Here is a 27345-nt window from a genome sequence, read left to right on the forward strand (position 1 = left end):
AATTCCTCGTAGAAACAAGAAAATCTCATTTTTCTTCAAACCAAATTTGATTGGACCTTTATTTTTTTCACAAAAAAAAAAATTTGTCTAGTAGAATCAAAGACGTTAAGAATTGATTCTGAGGTTTCAAAAACAATTTTACTCAACAGCCATAAAAAAAGGTACTGAGTTAAACTGATTAGTGAACAATGGGATTTTGTTAATGAATATTTTATTCCCTTCCCATCTTACTTACACACGAAGTGGGGTTCACTAACGTGGCAAATGGCAGTGGCAGTGAAACGTTCAATGCTTGAGGCACGTGATATTAGGGGAGACTCGCCACGAGCACTTCCCTCGCGCGTGTTTTACACACCCAACGAGATTTACTCGCTCTTCAATGGGTTTTTCTTGTTGACTTTGCTTCAATCATCAAAATGAACACTCCCCACTCACGGGTACTTGCAATTCAACACTATTTTTTTTTTTTTTCAAAAAGAATTGGTTTAAGTAACACATTTAATTTCGTTTAAACAAGACTGTTTTTTTTTTTTTTGGTACATTGCCAGGAGGTATCTCCATTCAACCTTCTCCGGGCATCATACCCTCGGGGTACGGCTAGTTTGGGCTAGCCCCTCATTGTAACAGTGGGTGCACTAAGCTTCGCAATCGGAGAAAGGACGAGACTAATCCCCCAACTGAAGATTTTTTGATTTATCCTCTGGCCCCCAAAGATTTTCTAAGAAACTATTTGAAGCAGGGTTTAATCCCTGCACCAAGCAATCCCTTGGGAGCTCAGATGCCAACTGAACTACCCTTGGGAGTTCGTTTAAACAAGACTTTATGTTGAAGTTTTTATGAATGTAGAAAATTATGTAAATACTCTTGCCTCGAACAACATTACCTTTTATAGAGAATATTTGTAATTTATTAAGAAATATTTTTTCCCATTTATTTTATATTTTTTCACTACTATGTTTTATTAACGTAATTACATTACTAATTTTAATTATATTGAATTATTTAGAATTTCTCATAAATTTAACTTTCATATTTAAATTTTGATCATTATATCTTTTTTGATGTAACCTATTTTCCAATATTCTCAACCTGTCCGATTGGTTGACTCATAAATTGGACCTTCAGCCGATTCGGTTCTTGTATTGAACCAGTTATATATTTGATTTGGTATAAAATCGATGAATTGGTCTTGAACCAGGGTCAATCAATATTAAATCGGCATTGATTTTTTTTAATTTTTTTTTTTGTAGATTTTGGGACATAATGCTTGAAAAATACCACCAAATGAAATTTAAATATAGACCATGTGAATTATAACTTAATAACATTCATTACTAAACCAATTATATGTATTAAGCTATAATTATTCTAATTTGTATTTATTATATTTTAAAATATATATTTAATTCAACCGATTTTATAACATTGCTATTTTTACTACGTTTATTTACTTTTAGATCATAACTAACTTGTAATCCGAGAAGAAAAATGAATTTAAAAGAAAAAAAAGTTATATAGAACTCACATTTACCATTTATTGCACTTTCACAGAGTTTGGACTATTCAGATATGTTGATTTATTCAAAAGCCTTGTTAGAATTTAGAAAAATATGTCTTAACATAAGTTGTCAAATTATGTCAAACTTTTAAAAAGTCAAACTAATCCAAGAAATAAAAAGAAAAAACATCAAAACCTGTATCAATAAATAGGTTGCTATTAGTCAATAATTACCCTACGAAATGAAAAGTAAAGAGAATCTTCAGATAATGTTATTTTATTTTATTAAAAGCATCGCATCAATTATTTATTTATCTATTAGAATATTGGTTGGCTAAATAAAAAACAAGTAGGATATTATTACTGCTCACTGCTAGTCAATACACTCTCTACTCTCTCTCTCTCTCTCTCTCTGAATGGTTAACATTTCAATCTCATTATTACAAAAATGCCATCTCGTCCGCCGCTATCGCCTCTCTCCGCCGCTCACCGCCACCACAACCACCACCACCAAATAATCCTCGCCGGAGTCATCGCAGCGGCGCTTATCCTCCTTGCCTTGATAATCTCGCTAACGATCTTCCTCTACCGGAAGCTCTCGTACAACCGCACCGCACCCTTCGAGCTCAACCACCGGCGATTCTCCTACACCGAGCTCCGCCGCGCCACGAACTCGTTCTCCCCGTCGACGAAGCTAGGTCACGGAGGGTTCGGTTCGGTTCACAAGGCGACACTACAATCCGGAGAGAGCGTGGCACTTAAGGTTATGGACTCACCGGGCTCGCTTCAAGGAGAGAGAGAGTTTCACAACGAGCTTTCACTCTGTTCGAACATGCGTTCACCTTTTATACTCTCGCTATTGGGGTTTTCATCGGACCGGACCGGTCGAAAGCTGGTTCTGGTTTACGAGCTCATGCCGAACCGGAGTCTCCAGGACGCGCTTTTGGACCGGAGGTGCCCTGAGTTGATGCAATGGGGAAAACGCTTCGACGTCGCCGTTTCGGTTTCGAAGGGGCTTGAGTATCTTCATCACCAGTGTGACCCGCCGGTGATTCACGGTGACATAAAGCCGAGTAATGTTTTGCTGGATCGGGATTTCAAGGCGAAGATTGGGGATTTTGGTCTTGCGAGGGTGAAGACTGTTGTAGAGGATTGTGGAATGGGAATGGTGGAGGAGAAGAAGAAAGATGAGGAGGAGATGGAGGTTGAGGATTGTGGGATTGAAGATCGGGGTTCGGTTTTGGAGGAGGTGGAGAGTGTTGTGACGAATGGTACTACTGCTGGTTTGTCGCCGGAGAGTTGTACGGTGAGGGTTTTGGATTCGGATGCTTCGCCGGAGATTGGGGTTGGGGCGGTGACGTCGCCGCCGGAGATGGTTGGGGTTGATAAATTGAGTGTTGTGTCTGATGGGTGTTTTGATAAGTTGAGTATTGATAGTGGGAATCATAGGAAGAAGGGTGGTGGTGGTTCTGGGAGGGATTGGTGGTGGAAGCAAGAGAGTGGTGGAGGGTCTGAATCTGGGAGGGTGAAGGATTATGTGATGGAGTGGATTGGGAGTGAGATAAAGAAGGAGAGACCCAAGAGTGAATGGGTTGAATCTTCTTCTTCCCCTGGCTCTGCAAGGAATAGTGGAGTTGGGGTTGGGGTTGAAGGTGGGACACCACCTAAGGTGGAGGTTGAGCCCAAGAAGAAGCAGAGGAAGAGGTTGGATTGGTGGGCTTCTCTTGATGAAGACAAGGTTAAGGTTAAGGTTAAGAAGAATCGGAAGCCGAGGGAGTGGTGGAAGGAGGAGTTCTGTGAGGAGCTTTCAAAGAAGAGTAAGAAGAAAAAGAGGAGCCTTGATTGTGGTGGGGAATCTTGGTGGCAGAAAGATGAGATTGTGCGGGAGCAGAAGAAGAAGAGGAAGAGTAAGAGTAGCAGAGGGAGCATTGATTGGTGGTTGGATGGTTTGAGTGGTGAGATTAGGAATGGGAATGGAAGGAGGAATAGCCAGGATTGGGTTAATGGAGATAGGGATATACCCAAGAGTGGTGGAATCAGCAGCACCCCAAGTATGAGAGGAACTGTGTGTTACATTGCTCCTGAGTATGGTGGTGGTGGCCAGCTATCTGAGAAGTGTGATGTGTATAGTTTTGGGGTTCTGCTTTTGGTTTTGGTTGCTGGTAGAAGACCCCTTCAAGTAACAGCCTCGCCAATTTCTGAATTTGAGAGGGCCAATCTCATTTCCTGGGCTCGTCAACTTGCTCACAATGGGAGGCTTTTGGATCTTGTTGACCCTTCTATTCATTCATTGGATAAGGAGCAAGCACTGCTCTGCATCACCATTGCCTTGTTGTGTTTGCAGAGATCGCCAGGGAAGAGGCCTTCCATGAAAGAGATTGTGGGCATGCTTTCTGGTGAAGCTGAGCTACCGCACTTGCCCTTTGAGTTCTCACCATCACCGCCCTCTAATTTCCTGTTCAAGTCCCGAAAGAAGGCTCGGTGAGTTTTCCTGAGTGATTGGTTCTTCTTGTCATTATCATTAACATCTGAGAGTGTATTGTTGTAGGTCGATTCTAATTTTCTTCACCATTTGTAGAAACTAATGCAGGAAAAAAAAGTAAAAAAAATATTGAGTTACAAGCCTTGCATAAATCCATTTCTTCCCTTTTTGTGCTTTTTTTAGTTTCCCCTTCATAGGACTGTTTATTCTGACCTGGTTCTTACTTTTTAATCTGAAAGAACTTTTTGAGTGCATGATTCCAGCACGAATTACGTGTCTTTGCCACCACAAGTTGTTGAATTTCAGGAAATTCCGGGTCTTTTAAAGTTGAGGGAACATTTCTTTTACTTTTGAAGCTATTTAGCCCCTCTTTCGACGAATATATTTGGTTAGTGCCTTCTGATGTAACTGTGAGAATAAGATTTTCACGACCTTAGTAGGCTGCAAAGTACCCAAGGAAGATTTATCTATCTATCTTTTTTTTTTTTTGGTTCTAACTTTTTAAAGTTATATTCACATTGTGCCATTGTTAGTACTTAGTAGTATGAGTTTCAGTTGAAGGGAACAACATATCTTGGCCTGGCCCCTTTTTTGTCCTTTACAAGTAATTATGATGTTACTGTGAACTAAGTGGAGACTCCACTGTCCCTGGAAATGAGAGAGGGATAACATCATTTTATCATCAGTGCTCGGACCTACGAAGAGCCTTTCACTCATAAACTTTAACCCCTTGAAACAAATATAGAAACACAACTTTTATACAAAGGCTATTTGCTAATTATCCATGAAAAACCAAATCAAATGATAAATTAAGAATAGCTGGCTCTTTATTAGAAGCACGCAATTGCCATTTTCTTTTTTAATGTCAATTTCAGTACGTCCATAGCATTTTCTTCCCGTTTCCTTTATCCTACATTACAGATCTACTTGTTGTCTAAAGTTTGGGGAAGGTTTGGATGTGGTAATTCTATTTCTGAATTGGCTGCTCTCTCTCTCTCTCTCTCTCTCTCTCTCTCTCTCATACATTTGGTGACTTGTGATTTAAGGACTCAGAGTAAGGCAGGAGACTTTCAAATTCCAATAATTTATTGCTGTACTGTAATTAGAAAAAATTGGGGTAGGTTGGGTTTCCTACCGAAATTAAATTTATTTGTGCACTCGCCATAATATGGAAAGAGTGGCTGTCTCTGTGATTGGTAATATCTCAGTTTGTTTAACAGAAATGCTAGCAATCTTTTATTTATTATTTTTTTTTTTAATATTCTCTATCATTTAAATAGTGAGCTTAGGTTAGGATTAGCATGGATTTTCCCTAATAATTGTATGTTTAAAAGGAAGTGTTCACTTTTTTTACAGTTATTGATAAGTTATCTGCTGTAATTGTAAGTCCAATACGATGTCATTTTGAGGCGAAAATTATGGTATTTTTGTAATTTTAATTTATTTCAGAGTTATTATAGTATTGATAATTATAATTTTTTAATATTTCAATCTCAAAATTACATCATTTTGAAAATAAATGTAGATAATTTATGTGCAGTGAAGAAATATTTTTCTGTTAAAGGAAAGTGTGTTATTAGCATTCTTTTAGCTTAGTTTTATCAGTTGAAGAATCGGTCTCACTTTTCAATTTTTTAATTTCTCGTCTTGCTGAGGCATTTATTTGTGGAATATATCTTCCTTTGAACAAATGAAAACAAAAGCAGGAATGGCGTTATAAACGACCTCATCCCCTGCAAAAAAAATAAAAAATAAAATAAAATCGGGAATACTGTCTCTAAATTTAATGTTATTTTAAAGGTAAGTTGGAGTGAAAGATGCAATCTTGTTTATGCTTCTAATTATTCATGTTTAAGACTTGAAATCATTGACCTCATAACAATCTGTTACCCGTGCAGCCTTCTTGAATTTCTGACTGATGTTGTTGGACATTGTAAATATCCATTCTTATTGTTACATGATGATTAATGTCCGTTTAGTTATCAGTCTGATTTCAATCCTGGAATTTCGCTTGTACTTTGCTTTTTCAACAAAACCATGTTAACAAAGCGAGAGCATTCATTGATATAATACGGAATGAAAATGGTGGGAGTAGTGACAGGTAAAGACATAATAAATTCTGACTTTTCGTTCATCTTCGGTTGCCCGTTTTGAGGAGCCAATGTACTTTTGCCATGTAGAGAGCCAATGCGAATCCTAGGCAGTAACAGTACATTTGTAATCATGGCGAGGGAGGTGTTAGCAACCCATCTGAGGGGTAATAGTGTAATACTAATGCCTAGTTATCTCAGAACTGAGGACCTTAGAAAATCCCATGTTCATGTTCTTTCAGCCATCTCTCTCGTTGACATGCTTAACTTTCTACAACCTTGAATCATACGTTTAAGTACTTCTAGAAATTGAAAGTAGGTGTGTTCTGTCTACTAAACGAATTAAGCTTCTATAACATTCTGTTCTAAGAGTAAGGTATCGACCAAATGATGGTAATTCAGTTGGCGCATGGGAATTAAGCAGGTGGGGGTGAGAGCATGTGTTCGAATCTTTCCAATACCACTTTTGGGAGGGGTTTAAAGCCTTAATTCTTGACCCGCCCCGAATCCAATTAGTTGCGAAGCAATGAACCGATTGGAATATTTTCAAACAAAAAGAGTAGGGTATCGAGATGGCTCTGGACCAGTATTGGAATTCATTAGTGGTGTTGCACTCTAGTCCAGTTTAATTGGTTATGAGGAACGAAAAACAATAGTAATGTAGCCTCGTAGTGCAAGAACCAGGACTCAGGAGTAGTAAAAAATAGAAGGTAACGAAAACGAAAGGACTTGGATGAGGGGTGATAATTGCCATGACGGTGTAAGTGTGAGTTTTTTTTTTTTTTTTTAATCTAGTGAAATGTGTGATGAGTTGGTTGTTCTTTATCTTTTGCGTCAAATCTATATCTACAGTGGTTGGTGCCTTGGTGGCATCACGATATGAAATACTTGTATATATATATGGAGAGATACTTTGAGAAGTTTAAATTTGCATTATACAGTTTGGCGTTTGGTTGGTGTGTGAAATAAATAGATACGGAAGTGGTCCATGTGCAGGTGATGTATTAGTGGTTGCACTGCACATTCATAAATGCGCTAGGATTTGAAATTTGATGGATCATGTATCAAACCATGATGGCTATCAATGAACTTTCAATCGGAGTTTATTCGTAGTAAGAAATATTTGTGTTTAAAGAGCATGTTTCCTTAACTAAAGGGAACAAAGAAAATGATTTTGGGAGAGTGGTCTAACAATGATCGAAACGGTAATAAATGAACTGGTGATATATTCAAAAAAAGAAAGAAAGAAAGGAATACTTGTGTTTATAAGGTTTTGTTTTTAAATAAAAAATAAAAAATTGTGACATTGATTTTCATCAGCCTAAACCCATATGGCCAGGCTAACTCGTTTTGATTAGTTTTATCTGATTCGTGTTTGAAGTATTGGGTTTATGCTCGTGAAGATGTAGTTGGACATTGAACAAAAAGATCGTGAACGTTTTGTGCTTTGGTGAGGGTCCACAGGACGAGGCTAAACAGAGGCTGGCTAGTGATTTAGTATCCAACTCAATTTGCATTTTTATGTACTCCATTCATAGAATATCAATGAGAAATTTGAAAAAAGTTTAATTATAAATCAATAGTAAATTTGCGCATTTTCTGACCTTTGCTGCAATAAAACAAGCACTTCTTAAGCTACAGAGGTTGCTAATGAGTGATTTAATGACGTTGGAAAGATAAGATACAGAAATACAAATTTCATATGGAGTCCAAGATACGATGAATGTTGTGCAAAGAAGCAAAGCCTGGTATACGATGAATGTTTGGAAATAATTGATGACAATTTTGATGGAAGCCCAAAATTTTCACCACATGTCATCTTCCAAGTTAAAGAAAATTATTGAAGTTAAGAAAGATTTAAGAACATAGGCAACTTCCAAGTACCTGAATCATAGGTAGAAATTGAGTATTCTAGTCAGGGGTTCTAACAGGCTGGGTATACCCAAGCCTAAAAAACATTCTTCCATTTGTACTCAATCCCTTGTCCAAATAATTTCTAAGGCCCATTAATCCTGTATATGCATTTTCTAAGGTCCATACTCATGAAAGTGGAGATGCAAGCATTTGATTTGGGAAGGAAAAGGCTAGTTTGCTCGGTGATCAAATTTTTTAAATGAACATTGGGGAATGAATATTGTATGAGACAAACACGTAAAGAAGTGAATGAAACTCATTAAAAAGAGAAGAATAGAGAAAAAGAAAAAAGGATCTCACTCATTTTTTGTATATGTAGACAAAAATTGTCTCACGCATTATGAAAAATATATTTCTCATCAATATTATACTTAAATTTTTAATTTAAAAACTTGAGCCGGTACGAAGATTATAATCAACATTATTATCAAAATTTAGCAAAATTCTTTAAAATTCTACTTGACATTAGGCTAAAGATATTGCTTATGACCAGCTCTCTCATCCCTTTTTTCTCTCTCTCAAACCCTCACCTAGTGACACACAAATTCTGTTTGGTTTAAGAAACTATTGTGTTTTTTATTTTTTGTTTTTACTGATAATTATAAAAATATTACATTTTATTCATAAACTCGAAACTGGCAAGGACTGCTTCCAACCTCTCAAAATTAAAAATTAAAAAAAAATTAAAAATCACATGATACCCAAATTTCTTTCCCTAGACTTAGAGGCCGTTTGTTTCGCCTTATCAAAAAAGTAATTTTTATTTCTTCCTTATTTTAGAAGTATTTTTTACAAAAATTAAAGCTATTTATATTTTTATAAAAATATTTAGTTTTTGAAAAAAATATTTGGCTTTTAACTTCTGTTTTTTTTAGAAATTAAAATTTTTAACTTCTGATAAAAGTAAATTTTTGGCTTTTTTTTGTGATTTCTGTTTTTTTTTTAAAAGTAGACATCGAAACGAATTAAACATAAAACATGTTTTTTTTCAATAAAAAAAATATCTTTTGAAGAAAAAAAATCATCCAAACGAGCCCTTAGCACAAGTTGGTTTACACTATTTGTTCGAGAATTCCCTCTTTTATTTATTTATTTATGCTTATAAGACGAAATCACCCCTTTGATTCATTCAACAACACATTGGGATCTTTTTTTTTTTTTTTTGATAACAACACATTGGGATCTTTATATGCAGCGTTTATGACGTTGTAGTATATGGCAATAACATCTAACTACAAAATTGATGCCGTTTGATGTGGAAGCTTCGAGTTTCTTTTCTTTTCTTTTTTGAATTACGACGATTCAAAATTTTCTCATAATGAATATCAACCAACCATTCCAAAATCTAAATACAACAATTTTTGTCAAAATCTCAACAGATTAAGTTAAATGTCAATCACCTTTATCTTTAAGACATGAGTTTAAAACGAATCAAAAACACTTTATATCAGGGTTAATTAAGCTCACATTCAAGTAAGAATTAATTTCACTCGAAGTATTTACCATAAAAAACTTAAATTCAATTCTTGCTATCACATTATATATATATATATATATATATATATATATATATATATAAGTAATTTATAATATAGCTAAAAATCTTAATTAAGGATCATGATCCCAAAAAAATACAGTACGTACGCATACTTTAAGTATAATCTATTGTTAATATCAAAATTGGACTCATCATCATACACTGATTAAGCTAATTTCTTTATAATATTTCCCATTTTATATAAATAATAATTTAATAGTTATTAAATTAATATTAAGAACCTTAGTAATCACCACAAGTTTTTTGTGGCCAAAAAAAATGCATGCAAATATGCATGGCTAAATGTTAGCGTAACCATGAAACCTATTCGTGACCACAATAAAATAACAGTTACATTACATCACATCACATTCAGTACCTCTTTTCACTCACGATTTCACTTTCAATCTCTTTCTCTCTTTTTCAGATTCAAACCTCTCTTTTAACAACAATGGCGGCACAACCCCCTTCCACCGAAACCTCCACCATAGACCCTTACGAATTCCTCAAAATCAAACTCAACCCAGACGGTTCCCTCACCCGAAACTACATCGTCCCCACCGTGCCACCATCCCCCGCTGCCGCCGCCGCCGGAGATCCCAACTCGCCGCCGCAACTCGCTCTCTCCAAGGACATTCCCCTCAACGCCGAAACCAAAACCTCCATCCGCCTCTTCCTCCCCCACCCTCCGCCTTCCTCCGCCACCAAGCTCCCCGTCGTGATCTACTTCCACGGCGGCGGCTTCATCCTCTACCACCCTTCCTCCCTCATCTTCCACGAATCCTGCAACGCCCTCGCCTCGAACATCCCCGCCATCATCGTCTCCGTCGACTACCGCCTCTCGCCGGAGCATCGTCTCCCGGCGGCGTACGACGACGCCATGGACGCAATCAACTGGGTCCGAAACCAGGCCCTTGACCCGACCCGATCCGACCCGTGGATGAGGGACCACGCTGACTTCTCAAAGTGCTTCTTAATGGGAAGCAGCGCGGGAGGAAATATCGTCTACTTCGCGGGTCTACGTTCGCTCGACCTGGATCTCTCTCCGATGAAGATCATAGGGATAATGATGAACATTCCCTATTTCGGTGGGGCCGAGAGGTCAAAATCGGAGCTCCGTCTGGTCAACGATCATATATTACCGTTGCCGGCGAACGATCTCATGTGGTCGTTGTGTTTGCCGGAGGGGGCGGATCGCGATCACGAGTATTGCAATCCGAAGGTGTCTGAAGGGGTCCACGGAGCGAAGATCGGACGGCTGCCGAAGTGTTTCATCAACGGCTACGGTGGAGATCCATTGTCCGACAAGCAGAAGGAGTTGGGTAAGATTTTGGAGGCACGTGGGGTGCACGTGGAGACACATTTCGTTGATGATGGATTTCATGCTGTGGAGCTCTTTGACAAAGGAAAGGCACTCACGTTGGGTGAGAACGTCAAGAAATTTGTACACTCCGCCGCTATGTGACTCTCTGGGTGAGGCTACTTTTTTTTAAAATTTTGCTTAAATAAGAAAATAAATTTTTTGATATTGCAATGTTATTAATTGCAAACAGAAGGGACAAATTTCCATATATTTTTTGAACATTTAATTGTTGTTTTCTGATTTGTGGATGTGTATTTCTCTTTGGGTTGTATTAGCTTATCATTTGAATTTATGAATTCTGAATATTTTTTATTATAGATTCCAATAAATTGATAATGATAGTTTAATTGGTGCATAACAGCTGAATAGGTAAGTGTGAGAGAATGTCTTCGATCCTCCCCGATACCATTTTGGAAGGTGTTTAAAGTCTTCCTAATCCGAAACCCGCTCGAACTCTGAATTAAGTTTTCCCAAAATAATAATAATAATAATTAACCTTGTGCACATACATACTGTGAGGTGGTTTCTTCAATTGAGATTTGACAACAAAATCTGGTAAACTGCTTAATTGTTAATTACAGAAGCATGTGTTATTGAGTGGGAATGTGGGGAAAATTGCAAAGATATATATTGCTTAGTTTTAGAGGTTCTGATTTGTTTTGTGTGTCAACTGTCAACTCCTAGAAGAGGTCTTTTTTTATTCGCAATGCCCGCATGGTGATTTGATGAGAGGAATTAGCAGTGTTCATATAATTTATTGATATTGAAAGTCTATCTAACTATGTAAATTTCGTAATACAACGTTTGACAAATTCTACATGACAATAGGGTGATTGCCTTGCTTAGGATCCGATCTACTTTCTTTCTTTTAGGCTGAAAATTCTCTCTATATGTTGAGATTTAACTAAGCTTTTAGTCTATATTTATAAGTCTACGTTCATTTTATTATATTTGTTCACTATATTTAAAATTATTTTGTTGACTTGTACCTTATATTAATCCTTTTCCAATATTATACCGAGTTTGACACGTTCTCATTTAACAAAAAATACATTTAGGATTAAAGATCATAATAAAAGCAACATTGAACGTAATTAATAAATTGATGGATAAAAAATAAACAAGCATGTCATGTGAAGGAAAAACAAAAGAAAAGAAAGAGACAAAGCATGCTATGTGAAGGTGTTAATTGTGTCAATAGAATTATAGTCCCAATTATTTAACTAAGGTTTATAGTTTTATTTTGTGTATACAATGATGACACCGAGTTTTAAATCTTATGCAAATTGTTTAAATCTCTCGTCACTAGACCAATCATAATAGCTTAATTAGGATTTATTTTGTCCATCCCTATAAAATATCCATAACATAAATCTAATTGATCAATCAATATTGCTAATGGAGAAGTTTTCTTTTTTAAAGTGCGAGAAAATATGAAACTCCTTGTCTAGAAGAAAAACCATGAGCTACACGTTCCAACAAAATAAATGAAATCAAAAGCATTCAATTATATGTATCATATTAGAATAGAAATATTCTACTTCATCTCTATATTTTTCAATGCCGATACTCTTAGGGGGTGTTTGTTTGAAGTTTTTGAAGAGGATTACCGGTAATCCTTCTTTGGTAAATGTAATTACCACGTTTGGTAGAAGGAATAAATTACGATTTCCGGATATCCAAGGATTACCTTACCGGTAATTTGATTTATAAAGAAAAGTCACTATTCAGATTACCAAAAATAATATGGTAATTCAGAATACCAATCAGAATACCAAGCAAAAGGGAAAGTACAACAATAAATTTTGAGACAAAAATACCCCAATACACATAAAAATTTAGACCCAATCTATCAATTACAAAAGTAAAAATAGTTTGGGGTTATTTTTGTAAAATAACATCATATTCCAAGTCATATTTCGTTCTAAACCAAATATGAAATCAGTAATTTTTACCCAATATTCTCGGTAATATTTTGGCGAACCAAACACCTCTTTCGTAAGATTCCAAGTAAACTCAATTTCTACTGAATTCCCATTAATCATGATTCCCGGTCACCAAAAAATTTCTCCTGTAGCAAACACACCCTTATACCCTTCTAAATTCTTTAACCTCCGTTAATTTATAGATCTCGCAGTTACATTTGTTGCCCAGACTTCATATTCATAAAATCAAATTGTGAATGCCCTATGCACCAATAGGACACCAACAAGCTCTACCTTTCGTTATATCTATTCATCCTCTTCCTTTCATCCTTCATGCTCAAACTACCGGCTCAAGCTACTTAACTCATATAAACAATAATGTTATTAAGGTGTCTAGAGTTGAGAGCACCGTCATGGTTGAACACCTCAACAATTTACCATGATCCACACGCTAGTCATTCATCACAATAGAACATAGTTTACATTTTCACCCATATCTTGTGCTACACACCATAGATTTGAACATTCTTTAGTATTTTAAAAAGCTAAGAAGCATATATACAACTTTGGTGAAGAGGTCCAAGCTTAATTCTGGAGATAAAATACCTTAAACTGAGCTCAAAGTTATTGCATTCATGCTATCGTGGAAATAGGTATAGTCTCGATATTTAAGCTATTACACGAGCTTAAATATTACTACTTTTCCCCTTTTGTCCCTAATTTTAAAAACTATTCCTCCTTTGCCCCTGTTTTTAAACTATTTAAATTTTTTAACCTTTTATGAAAACTATACTCTAATCTACCCTTATTCGACCTTGTTGACCGCCATTTACTCGAGTAACTAGGCAATTACTAAGTAAATGACTTACTCGAGTAACAAAGGCTAGTTACTAAAGTAAATACGGTAGTGAGCAACAGAAATTTGGATTCACGAATATTTTTTATTCAAACCAAGTTCTAATGTCTTGTACATGTATAAATGGACTTGTGATGAGTGTTTGTGGGTCTTTTACAATTGAGGAAAGTCCCCATTCAATTCAAGGTGTCTCATTACTATATCATGCGCGCGCGCACGCACACACACACGTATTTAGACTTCATATATGCTTTCGAGGGTTTAAAACAATTATGGATAATCTCCATACAAGCTCTCTATATCCTAAACTAAATTTACTAAACTAAATTTAATATACATATTTATGTTCATGTGACATTGCTTTTAAAGATTTGTGTCCATTTACCTTGTCATTCCAAAAACCCATCAAGCAAGCATTGTTTTTGGAAAAAAATTTGACCAACAGGGATTTGTCATTGCTTAGATCTCAAAAAGTTACGCAAAAACAAAGAACTCTTATTCGGACAACCGAGCTAAAAGTTATGCTCTTTCGAAGTTTACATCATTTTAGGGTTTAAAGAATTGAATAAAGACTACTCTCAATTGTTTTGAACCTGCAAAAACTTATCCCAAGTCCATTAATATATGTACAAGATATTAGAATTTGGTTTGAATAAAAACTATTTGTGGATTCAAATTTCAATTGCTCAGTTGCTTACTGCCCTTATTTACTCGAGTAACTGACCCGGTTATTCAAGTAAATGACGATCAATATGGTTAAACAGGGGTATATTGGTATATAATTATTGCGACTTCGGCAAGTGTACCGGTCATAAAAGTAATAAAAGTGTACTTGAGTACGAGATCGTTCTCACGAGGATTAAAGTTCAAGCACTAGTTCACTATTTGCGCTTTATTTGGACAAACAACTATAAGAAACTTTGAATTTAAAACTAAAATTGATCAAAAGCATAAGAATTCAAAATTTAAAACAAGCAATTAATGTTATCAAAAAAAAAAAAAAAAAAGCAATTAAAAGAATTTTTTTGACAATCAAGAAAAGCGTACTAGGGTTTCGATTTCCCCCAATTTCATCCTTATGCTATGAATTAAACAGTTAAGTAACCACCCTTAATATAATACCAATCAATTCCTTTAAATTAATTAAGGCTCAATCCCTTGTTACCCTAATTCTATGTAATCTTGAAAGAACCCTAGTTCCCCAGTTATTTCTCAAGAAAATATGCATCAAATTCAAGAATCTAAAAATTGCATAATTGTCCTATGTCAATTCCTAGATCACAAGGATTACGATGAATTTGTCAAACAAGGTTCATGCACCAACATCTCTATTCACTACAAGAAAAACGACTTTTAACCATGAATTTTTAACCACGGTCAGTTAATATGCTAAATAATAAATTTTAAGTAGCTTTGCCAAACACCATAGTTCCTTTTGTCTCGCTCTTTCCTCTCTCAAATTCTCGGCTTTCTTTCTTCATTCTCAATTTCTCAGTCTCAGGCTCTACTTATGACATCCATTCGCCTTTTTTAATTCTGATTTCTTCATATATATTTTTCTGCTAGGATTCTCAATATTGTTATACAACTCCCCTAAATCAATCTACAAGGAGCAAACTCATAGAAAGCATTAAACATAGACAAATTCATGGAATTATAAAAAGGGAAAATTACAGAGATAATTTAATTCAATAACATAAGAATTCAATTGGGTTCCATCTATGCCTAACTACATACAAATCTAGCCTAGCATAGCAAAATCAAAAACAAGAGAAAGTAATGAAAATTCCCCAAATTGCATTGGTATAATGGCTTGATGAATCCTCAAAACTCCCAGCATGTTCTTGAATTCAACCTGCTCCCGATGCTCCAAAGCATAAAAGATGCGATTCTATGACCAAGTTAGGATTCCAAAGTCGGAATTGTCAAAAGCTCCATAGTTGGTGTTGAAATTTCCCTTTTATAGGTGTAAAGTCAATGCCCTAAGTGAATTCTAAAGTTTGGGCCTGAATTTGGACCATGTTAGCGCACTAAAGCGCTGATTAGCATGCTAAAACCTCATGTCTCTCTACCAGAACTTGCTAAAGCGCCCTGGAGTGAGCTTTAGCACGCTCTTCGAAGAAAAATTTCTTCATGATAGCGCGTGTTAGCGCATTCTTCCATGACATTTGGCTATTTTTGCTTCATTAGCGCTATGTAGGGCACTAAAGCACACTCATCCAGTCTTCAATAATGCTTCTGCAGCGCACTTTGTGGACTATTTTCATCCTCAATCTCCTTCTCTAGGTCCTTTATTCATTCTTGCACAAATTTATGTCAATTCATCTTCAAAATGTTCAGGAATGAATTATGTTAGATCGAAATTCAACTTTCATGCTTTTTCACTACAAAACCCAAGTTTCCATGCATTTGACTATGTAAATCATCTCATGTTAGTTCTAAAAACATGATAAACTAAAGGTTTATCAATAGATTTGATAAAAGGTTAAAATTTTTAAGTAGTTTAAAAATTGGGGTATAATGGTAATATTTTTTTAAAAAATAGGGGTAAAAGGGTTAATCACTCATATATTATGTTTTACATTTTTTAATTTGATTTTGGGGGATGACTTCGTCAGAACATTATATGCTAACAACGATATATGTTAGCATTGGTGCACTGTGACTTTTTTATAGGTTGGCTGCCTATTATTGATTTATTTCATACGGGAAACCTGATATTGTTAAGATTATATTTAAAGATGAGGAGTCTAGGATTGATATGTTGCATCTTTGTCTGATATTACCCACACTTAAATGTATATATTGTTTTAGTAATATGCAGATTTCTGGATTATATGAATTGATTTTTATTAATTACTTTTTAACTTTCTGTTAGATTTTAGCAGTATATTTTGATATAATATTAATTTCTATTATGCATATAAATTGATTTGAGATTTAAGGATTTTTCATATTTATTGTTTGAATTAAATATTAATTTTGTCTGTTATCACGCCTCGTGCGTCTTATAGATTTTATTATTTTCTCATTGAGTTGCATTGCAACTCACTCCAATTGTAATTATATTTTTTCAGATATAATTACAAAGTTAATTTCTGATTTTACTCTTTCAGTTTAATTTGATCATGAGAGTTTGTTTGATTATCAATTATGAGTTTGACATATCATTTTGTGTTGGCAATGTTTATATTTTATTTTTTCTAGAAGATTTATAGGTTTATATTCTAGAATTGCTTTTAAATTTAATAAATTTAAGCATATTTTGGTAAAAGTTAGGCAGATTAGGCTAAATAATGGTAAAATTAAGTTTAGTTTGTCTGTCGGTCATGGATCCAAAATTAGATCGTCGTAGAATATTGGAAGACAATCTAGAGGATATCAACTTTTAAAGTCATTGTAGTTTAAACAATTCATGTCGTAACTATTATTTTTTGGAAACATTCATGTCGTAATTTAATTATGCAGAATATCATGATTTGTTTCAATTTTGATTCATTATCAACATAAACTCTTTTATGCTATCATTTAATATTCTGGGCCAAAAATATATTTTAACCTTTTAATAGTTAAAAATAAATGTTTTCTAGCATTGTGTTTTTATTGCAGGAAAATCTTCAGAATGAGAGTCTATTAACATGTGATTGTTGTTTGTTAATTATTCATATATGTATAGAGATTAATGTTTGTCATGTTGTAAGAGATAAAATTATTTTCTACATACATATAAAAGTATGTGGAGGCCATGTGAAGAGAACATAGAGAAAAAGAAAACATTGACCCCACACATAAAAAATTAGGGTTCATTGTTTCTACTGTTGCTGTAAATGAGTAATTTTGTAGCAAACATGTTTAAACCATGATCTATAAGATTTATAATTTCAGGATTATGTATATGATTATAAAATACCAAACAATATGAAATCAGGTTGGGATTGTGAGTACCTTGTTGGGTCATCACGAAGCCGAAGGAAAGGGTATACATGCCAGGATCTTCCTCTCTATTACCTATTCCGAAAGTGGCAGCCTCAACGATGGGAGCATGACGGCTCATGGGATTTAATTCCAATATAAATAGGCTAGAGAGAGGACTTAGCCAAATATCCTAAAAAGAGTTTGTGTCACTGGGTCCACCCATCACGGAAAATCAGGGTTTCACTAAAGCTTACACTGCTGCCCAACTAGGCCCAATACCAACAGATGCCAAAAGCCCAACTCAATAGGATCACAACGAGCATATCAAAATAATACAATTAGAATATCCATTAACCCGATTAATTTTAAAACAGAAAACTAATTAATTAATATTGCTCCCATAAAGGAAAATTTAACAGGATCTGCATACGGATCCTGACCTTTAAAAAAAAAATTCTTCTGGAGCGACAGAAGAAGCATATTTTCCAAAAAATTATTTTCTATAACACGAGAAACATTAATCTCTATATATATATGTGTGTGTGAGTTTATTATTTTTTATGTTGTAGGAGATAAAATTTATCTCCTACAGTACACACACATAAAAATGTGCGGGGCTCATATTTTTTTCTCTTTCTCTCTACGCCTTACATGCCCCCACATACTTTAATGTGTGTAGGAGATAAATTTATCTCTTATAACATGAGAAATATTAAACTCATATATATATATATATATATATATATATATATATATATATATATATATATATTGGTACATATGAATTGAAGTCTAAAACTCTAATAGATCCGACTAATTTGATCTCGAGTTTGAATTTCTCTACCATAGTCAAGAGTTGCAACTCAGATAAATTGAATCTAACATAATAAAATGAACTAACGTTGCTTTATGTTAGAGAGATACAAAAGATATAAAATAATTAATATATCTACACCCAACACTTAAGCTTTTGGGTTGAAGTAACATTTATCATGATATCAGAGCTGGAGTGACTAGCATGTTATGAGTTTGATCTTCACTGCCCCACATCTTTAAGGTAGAATTAAGAAAAATACCTCCACTTTTCAGGTGAAATTAAGAAAAACACAAGGTAAACAAAAAAATGGGCATGTTATATTCACTCTTCAAATCCAAAGAACTTTTACCTAAGGTGTGTGTGTTAAAGAGATACTAAAGATATAAAATAATTAACTCTCACTCAATACCTTAAAATTTTGGATTAAAGTGATGCTTATCACTTTCATTAGAATTGCACACGTGTCATTCTTGTTATAAGATGGTAGGGTGATTGTCAATACAGAGGTGTTAGCTTTGCCAGTACATTTGTTAGTTATTAGATAACAATATGTGAGTGTTTAGTTGAGCTGAAATTTTTTTTTACTAGAAAAATGTAAATATTAAGGATCTGAAGGGAAAGTGAATTAGATATAAAAATTTTAAAAAAATTGTTTGTTTGGGCAAAATTTTACCAGAAAAATTGAATGAAATTCCTAAATGTGTGTTTGGTTAAAAATAAAATATTGATAGGAAAACTTAATGAAATTACAAAATTATCCTTATAAAAATAACCCTATTTTATTACAACCAATTGTTCCAACAGCTCTCGTGTCAAGGATAATGTTGTCACCCTTTTGTACCACTCGAATCACTTAGTCGGTTTTCTCACAAATACCACTTTCCAAGATGCTTTCTGGAACAGTGATTTTGTTGATTTTTACATGCAATTGTGGATTGATAGTCAAGTGGCATTGATGGGTAAAATTCATCACATCAGTAAACCAAAGATGAGAAATTGAGAGTGCCTTCTGCACCTTGCTAGGAACTGAGGAAAACTCTTGAATCAAACATTACCTATAAGAAACCAACAGTAAGTTAAGGTAGAAACTACGAACTTGAGACGATCTAAGTTTGCAGAAAATATGAGCATTTCTTAAAATTATAACATACAACTTTTCAGTTCAGATACGTATGTTAAGGTGCAAAACTCTACCTTCTCGTAAGCCTTAAGTAATTAATTAACTATAACAAATTAACAATGAATACAAACAACGAAGATGCAAAACATTTTGAAGAGAACGCAGACGGCAAATTCCACAGCATGCAATTGACATTAATTGGTCATATCCAAAACATAACATCATCATAAGAACAACTTTGCAATTGATCTTTGTGTACATACACTTAAGAATGTTATGCTTACAACCTATTTTCATTTACAACCTTTTATAACTATATCTTAATCGTTGATTTCCGTCTGTCAATCAACAGTTATCATTTATTGTGAATTAATAATTAATTAACGAATTTGATTTGTTAAAATAATAATCGTTGATTGACGAAAATAAACAGTTAAGATATAATTGTGAGAGATTGTAAATGAAAATAAGTTGTAACAATAATCTTTCTCCTTAAAAATTAGATGATTTCCACCGGGCCTTTACCTTCTTAATGACTCACTCAAATTTTTTATATATCCACCGTTTTATTAATTATCCTCGTAGTCTGATTCGAGCACAATTGACTTCCTTTAATTTATCATATATAATACAAAGGAAAAGGAAGGATTCTAATAATTATATACCATCAAAACAGTAAATATACTAAATTTCATTGAGTTATATATCTCTCGTTATTTGGACTTTGCAGAATCCCCTGGTTTCTATAACCAGTCCTACTCTGCACCAATCATACATTGATAATCAATATCACAAAATTAAGAGTTACTTAATTAATCAATTCCAATTAAACTAAAACAAAAAACTCAAGAAAGAATAAACTCCTTGGCAATGTTCAAGACCGCGCTAGCCCTAGCAGGGTCCACCACATCAATATTATGGAACCCCACTGGATCAAACCTAGCTTCCACCTGCACCCCACACTTAACCAACATGGTCACAAACTCTTGTTGCCGATCAACCATAATGTCCCCACCATACCCAATAACAAGGCACCTCTTCAATTTTTTCACATTTTCCAAGTGTGGCCCATTCACCATTGGATTACAATATCTATGGTCACGATCTGTCTCTCTAGGCAAAACCAATTGCCACATCATGTCCAACACAGGCAAAGGCAACGTTTGATCCGTGGCAAACCTCAACTCCGAGCTACTCCTTTTCTCTCCACCAAACATAGGTTGATTCATAATCACCCCACTAATCCTCAACGGCTCCAATTCCAAGTCAGCAACAAGAATTGCAGCATTGAACACAATGTTCCCACCACTTCCACATCCATAGAGGTAACACCTTGAAGGGTCACCATAATCTCTCAACCATTGCTCTCCATTGGGATCAACCATTTGTTTCTTAACCCACAAGATTGCATCACGCGCATCGTGATATTGTGTCGGGAGCCGATACTCCGGTGCGCGACGGTACGAAACGGAGACGATGATGGAGGGGATTTCGGTGGCGAGTTGCACACATTTCACATGGGCTTTGGGGTCCGCTGGGCTAAGGAGGATCCAACCGCCGCGGTGGAAGTAGATCAAGATGGGGAGCCGTGCCACCATGTTGTCGTTGGAAGGAAGCTTTGTTGGCCTGTAAATTCGAACATATGTTTCCTTCTCTTGGTTGATGGTGATGTCTTTACAGACTGTGGTGTTTCCCGACGAAGGCTCGGGATTCGCATCGATCGTCAGTGATTTGTGACTACGGGTGACGGTCCCGTCGGGGTTCAACGTGAGACCTAAGTGAGTGAATGGATCAAATTTGGACATTTTTTTTTTTTGTTTCCTTTGCAAGGTGATGATAATGGAAGGGTGATGGAAATAGAGAATTGTGGTTTTGAAGTTGATTATTAAGGAGGGTTGATGAGTACGTACATATGGATTTGGTTGATTTTCTAAGATTGAGAATTTGGTCATGAGGAATTTTTCTTGGTTGATGGAAGGTTATTAGGTAGGGTAGCTTAGGAGCCTAACATGTGTAACGTTTTGCGCCAAGTTGTGGTGGTAATGTTGCACGAAATTAAATTATCTGCATTAGGAGGAGGAGGAGGATGTTGTTGAAATGTTCTAAGATTTCCCTCTTCCTACGCAGGAGGGTGTTGCGTGGAGCCACTAAAAATTTGGTATGTAAGTTTGATATCACTGTCGCTTTTTGAATATATATTTGCATTTTGAAGATTGTTATTAGATTTATGTAAAAGTGATTATATTTTAAAACGGATAATTTACTGTTGTTTCGGATTAATTTTGGTTGAAGTAAAAAATAAAAAGTTATTTAGAAAGAAGTTTCATGAGAGATTTTTTAAAAAAAGAAAAATCTTGTTTGCATATCATACATATTTTAAGGTCTTCTAAAAAATAGATATCTCACATATTTTAAGGTCTTCTAAAAAAAAAGTTTCTACATTCTTTTATTTTTCTAAAAGAAAAAAGATACAGATAAATTTAATTGCGTAGAAAGATTAAATTTATATGCCTAAAGCTTGTTTGCATATCATTAATACTCAATAAAAATTTCAATGTGGAAAGCATACTAAATCTATCTTGATTTCCCTTATTTCTTATTCAGAGCCTGTTTGTATTCACTTATTTTTAAGCTAGAAGTTATTTATAAGCTAAAGTTAAAAAAAGAGCTTAAAAAAAGAAGCTAAAAACTGTTTGAAAATTACATAAAAGTTTTAGTTTAAAAATTACTTAAAAGCACATATTTCCAGAAAATTATCTCTCTATCTTTATCACTCTTCATTTAAAAAAAAAAACACATAATTAAAAAAAAAACAGATAAGAGCTTAAAAAAAAGCTCTTCCTAGGAGCTTTTAGTTTTCAGCTTTTTTCTTCATTATAAAAAAAAGAGCTTTTCGTTATAAGAACTTTTGTCAAAACTTGTTTGGCCTAACTTATGCTTATAAGTAGCTTCTAACTTAAAAAAGAGAGGATCCAAATAGGCACTCACTCTCTTTCTTGATTTATGATTAATGTTTTGCACTTCTCTATAAGAATAATAATTTATTAAGAGGTAGGATCCTTTGATATCAGTATCAAATTAAAAATTTGACACCTCATCTGAGAGCTGTTGGATCAAAAAAGATCAATGGTGTCACATGCTTACAAATCAGAGTCGTTAATTTTTTTTTATCTTGGCTCTCAGATGAGGTGTCAAATTTTAAATTTGAGAACGATGTCAAAGAATCCTACCTCATTTATTAATCCTCATTACATCTATTAATTGAAACCAACTAACTAGCATAGTAAATGATAAAGCTTCAGTTAGCTAGCCAACGAGCCTAGGAAATGATAAAGCTTCAATTTGCTAGGCAACAGTCTTGGAAATGGTAAATCTCTCCCAGATTTTTAATGCTCATTCATTCTAACAAAACCACTATATAAGTTTCCACTTCCGTAACCTCAAAACACAAAGCTTCAATTTCTTGTTCTCAAGTCTCAACCTTCGGTTCCCCAGGTATTTTATTTTTATTTTTTCATAGTTGGTCTAATCAATTCTCTTATTTCTTTGTTCAACCTTTTTATCCTTTTTAATGCTGTTCATGTTCCTTGGCTATAAACACTATACAATTACAAACAATGCATTATCCCAATTCTCTTTTTTTGACTTTGTTATTGGATATCATAAGAATTGTGTTTGAAACTTTTTTTTATATATATATATATATATATATATATATATATATATATATATATATATATATATATTATTTTATTTTTCAATATTTCTGCTGCATTGACTCATGAACTGAAACTGTTCTGCTATATCTCTACATATCAACAAGGAGGCTTCGTGCACTAAGGAGAGTTTCAACAGTCATGAATCGACTTATAGGAAAACAGAGGAAGCAGGTATGCACTTGTATTATGGATATCAATTCTACTTAAATATGAAGACAAGTACAAAATGCTGTAATTTTTTTACCAGAAAAATATTATTTTTGTTTTCTATACATCTTCTAAAAATAATTTCCATAAGAGCTTGGACAATGGCAATAAGACAAAGGTGCATTTATGCTAAAGTGCCACCAGGTTTGCTCCATGCACGCAATTTTTTTTATTTTATAATATCGATCAATTAATTGACTATTTGACTAGTCCGATTCAGTCTAGATAGAATCATATAAGTGATAAAACTCTTCCTACCAAATTTTAACCTAACCAAACTTGAAATTACTAGTTAAAGTGAAACAACCATTTACCAGATGATTCACACACTTAGTGGTTATTTTTTTAATATATAGGTAAGTTATTTAATTTGGTGCCATGACGCTTCATTAACAAGACTATTCTATTGCATGTGATAATTTTTTTTATATAATTTTAAATACCTCTTCATTTCTTTTCCCATTATATTACTGCAATTCTTAAAGTTGCTGAATCCGTAGAGTTATAAATCGTTCATAATCTTCAGCAAAAGCTGCCCAAAAATGTTTGATGCTACTCATATCAATTCAACTTCTCAACCAAAACAGTGGTATATAGTGGGATTTTTTTAAAGAACTTAGTGGGATTTTAGATACAATAAAAACAATAAAATAAATAACGGGATTCAATAGAAATGAACCAATTGAAAAAGGAAATTTATTTTGTCGTATGAGTGTCTTTCTTTTCTTTAATTTTCTTTATAAACAAAACATTTGGGCTTCTCCTTTGCATCAGGGGATGTAGCTTCTAAAATCTATCTGATCCAGAATCCTACTGGACTAGAGATCCTTCAACCCAATTAAGAGAGATGGTTAGATCCATTCTTTAGCGACCCACTCATTAGTTGATTGTTTTGTTGCTTCTTTATAAAAGCCTGAACACATTCAAATACCAGTTGCTTTGATTCAATGCTTATAACATGATTTTTTTATTCAATAACAAATTACTAACATATGTTTAAATTAACTTATTATACTGTTGAATAATTTATAATTGGTATATTAAAAATAATGTAGTTAAATATTTTTAGTATAAAATAAAGGGTTCGTTTTTTCTACAATTATTGCAGATAAGTTATCTGCAGTAAGCTAATACGACGTCGTTTAAGGACGAAAATCATGGTGTTTTTGTAATTTTAATTTATTTCAGGGTTATAATAGTCTTTATATTTATAATTTTTTAAAATTTCAATACCAAAATGACGTCGTTTTGAGAATAAATGCAGATAACTTATCTGCATTAACTGCAGAAACATTTTTCCCTAAAATAAATAAATTTAACTTTTTTCTAATGTTATAATTTTGTTAACACGTGAGTTTATAAATCGTTACTCATTAAACCCAACTAACAAAAATGGGGTGATGATAATTCTTGTAGAGAGTATTATTATTGCATATTTGTATAAAGAGATTCTTTCCCTGATTCGGACCCATAATATTTTAGCCACAAAAAATAATTCTATGACTTTTATACGCGAATGTTATAAATAGGATAAATAACTTATTTTATACATATTAAGTTATTTCTTTATAACATAGAAAATTGAGATGATTCTCACTTTGTCCCCTTTCTTATTTTATAATATTATTTATAAATTTTCAATTAAATCTTTATTATATTTTAATATATATAAATATATATATATATATATATATATGAATTATTTATTATTTTAAATGACACAACTCTGTGTCATTTCAAGTGAAATGACTGTATTTTGATATATATATTTATTGGTCTTTCAAATTCCTTTTTCTTTATAAAATTAGTATGAAAGAGAAAAAATAATGTGAAGGAGAAAAATATAAAAAAAATTAACAAATATACACCAAAACTCAATCCTTACTAAAAAAAATGACAACCATTTTTTCCTGTATTTGTGGGTAAATTAGTTAATAATGTCATTAGTTATGTCTGGTTTTACATTTAATTATTTGATAGGACATAAATAATTATGTTATTAAATGCAGGAATTTTGTATACAAAATAATTATATACAGGTAGGTTTGATCTGATAGTTAAAATATACGTCCTAAAATAATTCTTACACATAAATATCCATAAACTTGAAATTTAATATGATTTAGTTTTTTTTTTCTCGTCAACAATTATTATGTATATGTTTTTTAAAGTTTTTTTTTGTTTTTTGATAATATATGTTTTTTTTTTTAAGTTTTAATTTCCGGTGCTTAATGCCTTTCATTTAATGAGATGAAGTGGAACAAATGGAATGGGTTAAAAAGATTTAATGGAAGGAATTAAACAAAAGAGAAATGTTTTTTTCAAGTTACATAAAAAAAATTTATCTCATGTCACAGACACATCGCAATCTGAGTCAACATTTTTTTTTTTCTTTTAACCGTAGGATCCACCTAATTATATCTCTACATGAGATAATACTATCTCATGTAGCATGAAAAAAACATTGCCCTTAAACAAATATAGCCCATCCTAATTTGGGATGACAAATATGGGATATTGGTGGAAAAAGTAACAGCTTTCAGTTCATTCCTTTTCCAATTTATTTTCAAATTCTTATACAATGAAACTTTTTCTCTTTCTACAATTCCTTTTTTGTTCGCTATCAATTGGGCAATATCTAATTAGCATTTTTAGAGTTCCGTAAAATCGAAATATAAATGCACTGTTAACACTTAACAGTACGAGAGGATCGAAAATGTCCAATTGGTAGTTGGTCGATTGGTGTTTGTATCTGGTATCAGTTTGTCTGCAGATATCTATAGAGGAGACCCCACAAAGGGTCACAGACCACTCTGCACGAGTAGCAGCAGGGTAACCAGAGCATGAGGTACTTTTGAGAGATTAGATAAGTTATTTATCCTCAATAATAATGCGATTTAAATTATTATCGTATTATCACACGATAGAGGATAAATCACTTATCCCCAGTTTAAAAAATAACAATTAAAAAAAATGTTTGAGTGATGTGGTTTGATTTTGTTTTTTAAGGGACCATTTAGTGGTTAAGATACAAAGGACAAGATAAGATACCTTATTATATCTTACCCTTATTCAATGTTTGGTGAACTAATAAGATACAATAAATTTATCTTATTATCTCATTTTATTATGTCCGTAACAAAATAAGCTATCCTAAGAGGGGATTTGAGTGAGAAATAAACAGGATAGAAAACAAATGTTACATCTCTCTCCATTGTCATTGCCATTGTCAAGCAGCTGCCCCCGTCGGCAGCCACCTCTAGCACCCATTACTGCATCCAGCATCCATCAGTCAACCACCACCATTGTCATCAACCATCTGTTGGGAAAACTCGGTTCCCTCAAGCTCGGCTCAGGGGCCTTTATATGGAAGTCAATCAACAAGATCATGATCTCGGATCTCGACAATACCTTTGCCTGAACTTCACCAGGTCAGGCAGCGCAGCGGAAAAATCAAAACGGAAACAGGAGAGAGAGAAGAAGAACACAACCAGATTTTAACGTGGGAAAACCTTCTTGAATGAAGAAGTAAAAACCCACGGGACCTAGTCCAGATCAGAAATCCACTATGAAAAGAATGGTTACAAATAATCAAATACACCAATGTGGTGGTTAACTCAACCTCTCCAACAATGGTGATAATCAAACTACCCTAGAGATGTTTCACTCAAACTCTCTCTAGAGATCTCTCAAATGCAAAGCATAAAGCTTTTGCTCAAACAATCAAATAATTCTCTCAAATTTGTTCTCTCAAATCTGACCTAGCCTCCACCCTCAACTAATGAGTATATATAGAGGAGGTGGAAAATAGGGTTAAGGTTTTTAGGAAACCCCACAAATGGGCTTGGGCTTAGCATTGAAGGAGGAAGGCCAACACCATCACCATGAGCTATCAGCCACCC

General features: G+C 33.9%; 3 protein-coding genes across 4 annotated transcripts; 2 read left to right on the top strand and 1 right to left on the bottom strand.

Moving 5' to 3' along the window:
- The first annotated feature begins 1886 nt into the window (after nucleotides 1-1886).
- LOC133292512 (receptor-like serine/threonine-protein kinase At2g45590) lies at nucleotides 1887-5259 on the top strand. 2 transcript variants are annotated; one of them, XM_061490934.1, is made up of 2 exons: nucleotides 1887-3137; nucleotides 3237-5259. In XM_061490934.1, exons 1-2 carry the CDS (start codon nucleotides 1947-1949, stop codon nucleotides 3981-3983), a joined length of 1938 nt encoding a protein of 645 aa, XP_061346918.1. In that variant the 5' UTR covers nucleotides 1887-1946; the 3' UTR covers nucleotides 3984-5259. The 2 variants fall into 2 exon arrangements, with proteins under 2 accessions (XP_061346918.1, XP_061346912.1); XM_061490928.1 differs by having other exon boundaries at nucleotides 1887-5259.
- A 4611-nt stretch (nucleotides 5260-9870) lies between these two features.
- On the top strand, nucleotides 9871-11133 carry LOC133293275 (probable carboxylesterase 8). The gene has a single exon (XM_061491815.1). It carries the CDS (start codon nucleotides 9973-9975, stop codon nucleotides 10984-10986), a length of 1014 nt encoding a protein of 337 aa, XP_061347799.1. The 5' UTR covers nucleotides 9871-9972; the 3' UTR covers nucleotides 10987-11133.
- A 9138-nt stretch (nucleotides 11134-20271) lies between these two features.
- On the bottom strand, nucleotides 20272-21401 carry LOC133293565 (probable carboxylesterase 9). The gene has a single exon (XM_061492156.1). The coding sequence runs from the start codon at nucleotides 21320-21322 to the stop codon at nucleotides 20363-20365; it is 960 nt and encodes a 319-aa protein (XP_061348140.1). The 5' UTR covers nucleotides 21323-21401; the 3' UTR covers nucleotides 20272-20362.
- Between the last annotated feature and the right edge of the window lie 5944 nt (nucleotides 21402-27345).

Source organism: Gastrolobium bilobum, unplaced genomic scaffold (assembly GCF_033153095.1).
Source record: "Gastrolobium bilobum isolate Gb01-03AN ecotype WA unplaced genomic scaffold, APGP_CSIRO_Gbil_v1 utg909, whole genome shotgun sequence".
In the NCBI taxonomy this organism is placed as follows: domain Eukaryota; kingdom Viridiplantae; phylum Streptophyta; class Magnoliopsida; order Fabales; family Fabaceae; genus Gastrolobium; species Gastrolobium bilobum.

What these genes read in the sequence shown, in the direction of transcription:
- LOC133293565 (XM_061492156.1), bottom strand. Translation starts at nt 21,322, where the DNA reads ATGTCCAAATTTGATCCATTCACTCACTTAGGTCTCACGTTGAACCCC.
- LOC133293275 (XM_061491815.1), top strand. Translation starts at nt 9,973, where the DNA reads ATGGCGGCACAACCCCCTTCCACCGAAACCTCCACCATAGACCCTTAC.
- LOC133292512 (XM_061490928.1), top strand. Translation starts at nt 1,947, where the DNA reads ATGCCATCTCGTCCGCCGCTATCGCCTCTCTCCGCCGCTCACCGCCAC.